Genomic DNA, 8,691 nt, shown 5'->3' on the forward strand with positions numbered 1-8,691 from the left:
GGGGATAGGGGGAAACATAAGCAAGAGAATCTTTGTCCTCAAGGAACATTGTCCTCCCCCTAAATTCTAATAGAAAAAGTGGGAGCAAGGGAGGAGCGTTTCAGAAGGGGAAGTGGTAAGTCTGGGTCTGGTCAAAATAAGTTTAATGCTCATCAATCAAAGCCCATGGTCCCAGGAGTGGAAATTGAGTTCCTAGGTGAAAGTAGATGCTAGAGTACAGGCAGAATGGTGACATGGCAATAGGTTGCTAATTTTTTGGTGATAAGGCCCTTTAAAACTTAGTTAGGATGACCCTCTAACAGATGTCTGGTAGGACCTGCTAGAGCTTGAGTCCTAAAGATAGAGCCTTTTAAAATCCAGGGTCATTTTCAGATAGTAAAGGAGGCTTGCCAAGAAACATTACATCCCATGTCCTAAATGATTTTAATAAATGACTTAAATAAATCCCATGTCACTAAAGATTGCCAGTATTGAACTTAACAATAGAAATTATGAATAAAACAACTGGAGAAACTTCATTTTGTTCTCAAATCTAACCCCCTTAAGATCCACAGCCAAAAAAGGAATGTTGTAGAACCACAGACTCAGACTTTACCACCTTTTTTTTTTGCCTAAAGAATTTGGCTCTTTGAGAAATTAGCCTTGGGTGCAGATGTTTGCCATCATACTATTTTTTGGGGGGAGGGGTGGAGGGATATGGGATTGGACCAGTTGGAAAAGGAGTGGACCTGATAAAAGTCTGCAACTCCTCCATAACCCACTGTCTGGTTCAGAGATTTTGGCAGGATGAAATTGACCGAAACAGTATCAGAGACAGGACCTGAATTCAGTTTTTCCTGACTCCTAAGATCCAGCCCCCAATTCACTATGTCCCATTGATTTTTATAGTAATTTTAAAGAATTAATGTGACCAAGTACACATCCTGACTAAATAATTCTCTCAACAGAAATGTAAGTCATGTCAGTCACAAGCACACAGTATATCCACTATAATACCTTCACAGGAGGGGATCCATGCTCTAGTTCTAGTGTCATCTAGATGAAATCACACTACAGTGAAGTATTTCTAATTCTCACTGTAGTTAAACTTCTTTATTTAGGGGTCCAAGACAGATGTACAAAGATTTCTAGACAATGGAACTGGTTTCAGCATAGCTACATTTTTCACTACTCTGATTATTTGTGTTCTTTTGCATCTTCATGACCTTCCAGATACTCTACAAATTTAAACTCCAAATGAATTCTTAGACAGACATGTGGTCCTACAGACACCTAGTCCATCAGTTGCGCTTTTGGTCAACCTGTGACTTTCTGTTTAAAAAACAAACAAAACAAACAAGACAAAGGACGTTTGCACCTATGCGGAATTACATACACTTTAAAAATTTTGTAAGGCAGTGATAAATGATAGAACACAAACAATAGTGATTAAAGAAGTTCTATTAAAAATGATACAAAAGGCTAAACTGAGAGCAAAGATCTAGTGCACAACAATAAAGACAATTCAGTATAACTGAATGCTGTCCACTTTGATTATACCAACCAAATGACACTTTGCATACTGGTAAAGGGTAATACCAAACTATCTTAGGAGGACAAAGAAGGAAGTCTAGCTCCAAAGAGCTTAAAAAGATTCTAAAAAACAAATATTCAAATGGCTTTTATTTACTACTGTTGTGCTTTGTACACAATGGGAACTATAGCATTAGAATATTATAGTCAACCCCACTAGTCAATATCCTTTTCCTCCAAAATTCTGGAGGTAAGGTTCTTCATTAATGATTTCAGTGCATTAACCTTAACAAAATATACTTTTAAGATACAAAACTGACAGATCATACTGAAATCCACCAATCTGCAAGAATGACAGAATGGTTCTATTTCAAGATTAAAATTGATTTGGGATTCTAATTGAACCAAATTAACCTTCTTCAAGTATCATATTAAACAGATGTTATTTTAAATCAACAAAAACAGATTTTAAAAATCAGAGGTTTGTGAATTATCAAGTTAAACATACCCTTTAAACTGTTTTATATGGTTGTATTTTAATGTTTGTCTATATGAATTGCTTGTTAAACTTGGGCAACACGAACCATATTAAAAGTTTATCCTACTTACTGATTTGTCATTACATCATAATGTACTTAATATCAGAATGAATTCCAATCACAATGAATTAAATCTATTCAGAACGAGAAGGCTTCTCAAAACAGCACAGGCAACATATTTTAGAAGACAAAGGCTCTATTCTAGGTATTCTGGTTCTAAGTCACTGACTTAAAAGGTGCACCCAAATGCAGGATACTGCATTTCCAAAATGTGGGCAGTAATCTTGTCCCCAAAACTTTTCATGTTTCTCATTTGTCCTTATTGAATAAACTCAAGATCCTCCTATCGCTTTACCACACCCCTCAAACTGACTCCTTTTAATTTAATTCTGGACATTTTATTTGCCATTTTGCCAATATAGCTTATCCAATCAAACAAAAAAAAATGCTGGATGGGTCATCTCAAGACTAAGACCTTAAATTAAAAAGTACTTGTCTATTACCTGTCAACTATACCCTTTAAAGTCTACATTCAATGGGAAAAACAACATGTTCACATATAAGAAAACACAAAAAACATACAGAGTAATTGGAGGAGGATCAGTAAAGGACTCAGGTAGGAGGTGGCACTTGAGCAGAGCTTTGAAAGAAGCTTCCTTCTAAAAAATAGAGGTGAAAAGATGGAATATCATCTGTGAATAATAGCAAACAGGTCAGTATGGCTGGACCACAGAGTATTTAGAGAAGAGTGATATAAGCCTAGAAAGGTAGGCAGCAATCAGAGTATGAAGGGTTTTAAATGCCAGAGGAATTTGTATTTTACTCTAGAGGCAGTGGGAGAGTCACCAGAGCTTTCTGACCAGGGGAGTGACAGGGTGAGGTGTGTTTTAAGAATATATAACTTTGGCACACATGGAAGATGTAATGGAAAAAAGAAAAACTGGATGGTTACTGCAATACTTTAAGTGAGATGATAAGGGTTCAAACTAGGGTGACAGACACAGGACTTGAGATAAGTGAACAGATATGAGAGATGCTGGACTTGGTAATCAAATGAGACTTGGTAACTGATTTTATATGTGAAGTGAAGAAGAGTGAAAAGTTGAAGCTTACTTTGAGGTTGTAAACCTGGGGTGACTGGTAAAAGAATGGTGGCACCTTGAAGGGAAATAGCAAAGCTCTAATGGGTAACGTAGGAAAGAGGGCAGCTAAGTGGCACTGGAGCACTGGGCTTGGAATCAGTAAGATTCATCTTCATGAGTTCAAATCCAGCTTCAGACACTTTACTAAGCGACTCTGTGGTTACCTAACCCTGTTTGCCTCAGTTCCTCATCTGTAAAATGAGCTGGAAATGACAAACCACACCAGTATCTTTGCCAAGAAAACCACAAAATGGGTTATGTGAAGTCGAATACCACTGAAACAACAGAAGAACAAATGTAGGAAGGGAGTTTAGGAGACTAAGAGTTAGAAGCACTGATGTGGGGGCCATCTCAATAGAGATAATTAACCCAGGGGAACTAAGGAGATGATATAGGGGGATCTAGGACAGAGCCTCAAGGTCTACCCACAGCCAGGGGCCAAGATAATGCTCATCCAACAAAGAAGACTGAGAAGTGTCCCAGATAGAGTATCTAAGAGGAAAGAGGGTAGTTACTAGGGTCAAGAAAAGTCAAGAAGGGTTAGATTTGTCAATTAAGGAATCACTGATTGCCTTGAAGAAGTAATTTCATTTAGGTGGTGGAAGTTGGAAGCTATAAAGCAAGGAGTTGAAAAGGGAGAAGAAAGGAAGTAGGGGCAATGAGAATAGAAAGCTTTCTCTAGGAGTTTGACTTGTCAAAGAGAAATAAGATACAGGATTACAGCTTAAGATGTTATGAAGATTTAAGAAAGGGGGAGACCTGTACATGCTGGTAGGTAACCAACGAGCATTTATATTAAGCATCATGGCACTAATGCCAGGTGCTAAGATACAAACAAAAGTCTAAGTCATTGCCTTAGAGGAGCTTATAGCTAGGTAAGAAAACAAGTACACATAGAGGTACATACAGGATATATACAAAATAGAGACAAAATAATTTTTGGGTGAGAGGCACTAAGAAACTGGGGACTTGGAAAGGGGGGGAGGATAAAGAATGTGGTAGTAGATGTAACTTGAGGAAGCTAGGTATTCTAAGGGGTAAAAGTGAGAAAGGAGTACATTCCAGGTACAGGATGGCCAGTGCAAAGTAAGAATTCAGCTAATTTTGCATATAAAAGAGAATTTTTAAGGGTATATCTGCTAAGGGAAGGATTGGGAGTGGGGTAAGAGTAGAGGGTTGGCCTTGCTGAGAAAAGATATCTTTTCAAAGACTGGAATAAAGGAGAGCATGTGGGTAATGTCAAGGAGTTTTGAGTTGCAGAACAAGATAAAAGAGCTGAAAGGAAATAACTTACTTTCTCAGTAAAATATGAGTTTCAGAAGCCTTCTGTTGAGAAGGGAGAAGATAGTATGGGAGGTTTGAGAGAAGCTTTGGAATGGCCAGATTTGGGAAAGTGGGATAAAATGACATTAGGGAAGGGCTAAGGTGCAAGACCTATTGAAGTTAAACATAGGTCGGTTGTGATTTATTCCAGCAGCAAATGAACAAACCCAAGGCCTTCTAATCACTTCACTCCAAATGGACTTCTTTAATTCCTGAAATTATATATACCATTTTACCAGCTGATTTCACCAAGTCTTTCAATGACCTCCCACTAATTCTAGAAGACACTTCACTAACCTCATTCTGCTTACTTCTATTCCTCCTTAACCTGCCCTATGTTTGCTTGAATAGGAACATTTTTTGAGGGCAGTCATAATACTTGAACTACTATCAGAACCAAAAAGAACCTTGCAGAGGATCCAAAGATTTAGATTAACTAGTACAGCCCCTCATTTTTCAGATGAGGAAACTGTTCTTTAAGGTCCTTCCAGTTCTAAACCCTATGATCTAATTCAGTTCTATCATTTTATAGACACTGAAGACTTCCCTCACACTATAATAAATACTATGACCAACTTCTAGATCATATGAAAGAATCCTCCAGTTCACCTTTCTCATGCACAGAATCTCAGACCCTGCTTAATGTCACTTCTCCCACATCTTTGATGTAAATCCTAAGTCAAACTAACATCTTGATTACTTTACTGGGCTACTTCTCATCAATCAGCTCATATATGCTACATTTAATAAAGTTACTTCTAAACTACTGCACGAAACATATCCACGTCCCCCATAAACATCTTAACCAGTTCACAATTAAGTCACTAATATCCCAACAAGCCCAGCTACTATAACTCATTATATACTTTTTTGGTCTCTTGGTGTCAAATTCTCTAGACTTCCTCTAATTCTCTCTTTCAACTTCAGGCCTTCTGCTTTGGACTGGGCACATAAAACTCTTAGGACTGGGCACATAAAACTATTACACTACAAAGCTAATTAATTTAAGACCCTTGTCTCTCTTTCAAAGGTCACCTCAAATCATACTAATCCATCAACAAGAACAAATGAGGAATATATGCACAACCCCATTCTAATTAATTAATTACTCTTGATCGCCACTCCTCAAAAAAATTAATATATATATCTCCTTATCAGATTCAGAGTTTTTCCTTAAAACAACCCTGTGAGACAGGTCATGCAAATAATACCCTCAATTTACAGATAAAGAAACTGAGGCCTACAAAGGCAAAACAATTTATCTAAAGTTAGCATTATTAACTCTCTCAGGTGCCAATCAAACCCAAGGCTTCTGATTCCAAATCCAGTGTTCTATCCACTGTACCACTTTCTCTTTGGTTCAGCCACTTCTCCCCAACTCTTAAGTATCAAAATTTCAAGAGCTACACAAAGAGACATAGGCCGATCTCAGAAAATTTCCTTAAGAGCACACCTATTGTCTCAACATTCTGATTAAGCAAGATCATTATAAAAAAGTGGTAGAAATGTGCTATAACCTCAAAAATAGTCTCTGTAGGTTATTAGAGGTAGAAGAAACCTCAATCAACAATTATTTTCAATGCCTAAATGGTAGGGATTAATCATTTAGTTCAACACTTTCATTTTATAGATTAGGAACTGGAGGCCCAGCTCCATGAAGCGATTTGATGAAGTTCACATAGCTTAGCAAATGGAAAAGCTAAGATGTGAACCCCAATCTTCTTTTTTGTTCTTTCATGCATGTTAAAATATATTTTTATATTGTCTGTGGATTTTTTTTCAAATGCTTTATTAACTTCTGATTTACATCATTCATTTCCACCAGATTTTGAGTTACAAATTCTTTCTCCCTGTTTTTCCCCTACCCACGCCCCAAAACAACCCCAATCTTCTAAGTCCAAAACCAGTGCTACTGTCACACATCAGAGCACACAAAGTTCTTAAAAGTACTCTGCTGATGCCCACACCTACTTTTAGCAAGCATTAGTGGATGCACTTGATGTCCACCCCCATATCTTCGCTTCAAAAAAGCAAATGTATTAAATATTAGTTAAGGTAATGAAAAACATAAACAAAAGCATTAAACATGAAATCAAATGTGTAAAAAATAAAAGTAAATAGCTTATAGATTTAGCCTCACAAATTAGTAGACATCTTAGGGGAAAAACACTTTTTCAAAATGTAAAAAAATTTGCCATGCACAAAATCTTTAAGAGCACTAGTACAACAGATGACCTAGGCTAATGGTTAAGAACTTTATAATTTGTAATATTATATTAACTTAAAAACACACGTTACTGGTCAAGAGTAAAATTCTGTACATGCAATGACAAAGCTAAAAATGTTATCTGTCAGTAACAAGGCTGAATCACAGTAGTCACCCACTCCACCCAACATATCCATCCTTACTAAGGCAGAACAGTTTAAAAACTTGGAAAACTTCCCTTACCTACTGCTTGCCAGAAATGATTCCATTTTAGCAGATCACAGTTAAACTAAGGCAAATGCAGGAAAATGTTAGTAAACTCCTAGAACTGATACTGCCCAAAATAAAATGATTAGTTGCTTTGCTTCCATGCCACTGAATGTGCTTTTTCCATGTTTGTTGAGCCTTAAAATTAAGTTTTATATATTTTAAATATATATTCTTAAAATGCAGTAGAAAAACTTTAGATTCCTTTAATAGTGTCCAGTTTGAAAATTCAAGTTTTGTTAGCATTAATTAGAAAATTCTACACCACAATTTGTATTTTTTTGTGCTGTAAACAGTCAACTTCTCCCCTATGAAAAAAGCCAGCATTTGTATTCTACATTTGCAAATTATGCTGAAATGTATTTCAGAATTTGCAAATTGTGCCAAAGTTATTCCTTCCCCTCAAAGCAGATATATAACAGCCTAGAACTGTGAAACTTCTATATCTGAAAGGTCTCTATTTCAGAGCAAATTCTTCAAGCCCCACTTAAGAGATTTTTAAATTAATAAACTGGTAAATAGTAGGCCTTCGCGGTGGGCTTTTATATTTATTTCTGTTATTTCAAAAATAACAAATCCTGCTTGTCTTTTTAAATGTGTATGTATTTGGTTTAGAGTCTACCAAACCAGTGAGGGTTTCATTTAGACATGTAAAAAAGAATTCTTGACAGTTTTAAAATAAAGATTTGCTCGTCAAAAAACAATGAGTCTTAAGTACTGAAATATATTAGGGAACCAGAAATGAGCCACCTAGCAAAAATTCCAAATCTACCAGCTAGAGAACTTTGTTCAGGGTCAAATAATGCAGGTTTCCACCTTCCCTTCAGAAGGTGGAACCAGTATCTCTCATTTCAGGAATGGGAAATCAAGCAAGACGATCAGACCCGGCTTCTAGCAAAGTAGTAGAGACCCTCGAGGGGTCAGCCCTGGCTTCTAACCATCCCTTTTCTCCCGTATTTCCACAATCCCCTTTAAGTAGTGGAGCCAGGACTCACCAGGACGGTGGTGCAAATGGACCTTAGTTCACACTCCACTTTCTCCCGGTAGTCCTTGACCAGCTGCATCTTCTTGTCAGTGGTGTCAGTTTTCTGCTCAATGCTGGAAATGACCCTCCAGGCTGACCTTCGTCCCCCGACTACATTCTTGTAGGCCACCGAGAGCAGGTTGCGCTCTTCGTTGGAGAGCTCAGCCCCCTGCTCGGTCACCGCCTTCATGCAGGTGGCCATGTCGTCATAGCGCTCGGCCTGCTCGGCCAGCTTGGCCTTCTGGATCATCTCGGTCTTCTCCATAGTGGACAGGTTTCGGGTGGGAGTGGGGGCTTCGGCGGCGGCGGAAGCAACAGGGCTCCGGGGAAAGGGAGAAGCAGCACCGAGGGTAGGGGCAGGAGAGAATCAACCCAGATCAGGAAGAGTCCTCGAAAGCCTAAAATGTGGAGGGGGCCGGAGGGGAGGGGGGAGATAGAAGAGAGGCAAGGAAAAGGGGGAGCGGGAGGTGAGGGAAGAGAAGACGGCGGGCGCGTCACACAATACGTCCTCCACCCCGCCCAGCACCTCGGGCACCCAACCTGGGGCTGCTCCCGCCGCCTTTTGTCTCCCAACGCTATCCCAGCCCCCTTCTCCGGCCGGTAACTGAAGCACCGCCCACCTCGGCCACACCCACCGCCCGAGCACCTAGGAAGGAGGGACTGGATGGAAGGGGGGGG

At 38.8% G+C, this 8,691-nt stretch overlaps 1 protein-coding gene across 1 annotated transcript in view; it reads right to left on the bottom strand.

Annotated features, from left to right (window-relative positions):
- YWHAQ (tyrosine 3-monooxygenase/tryptophan 5-monooxygenase activation protein theta) overlaps positions 1-8,446 on the bottom strand; it is a 34,786-nt gene extending 26,340 nt beyond the window's left edge. The window contains exon 1 of the mRNA XM_069064818.1: positions 7,985-8,446. Coding sequence (XP_068920919.1) covers positions 7,985-8,278 — 294 coding nt within the window. The 5' untranslated portion in view covers positions 8,279-8,446. The remainder of the gene's footprint in view (positions 1-7,984) is intronic.
- Between the last annotated feature and the right edge of the window lie 245 nt (positions 8,447-8,691).

This window comes from Petaurus breviceps, unplaced genomic scaffold (assembly GCF_028583685.1).
Source record: "Petaurus breviceps papuanus isolate PSGF00001 unplaced genomic scaffold, PetGlider_PUasm1.0 90644, whole genome shotgun sequence".
Lineage (NCBI taxonomy): Eukaryota > Metazoa > Chordata > Mammalia > Diprotodontia > Petauridae > Petaurus > Petaurus breviceps.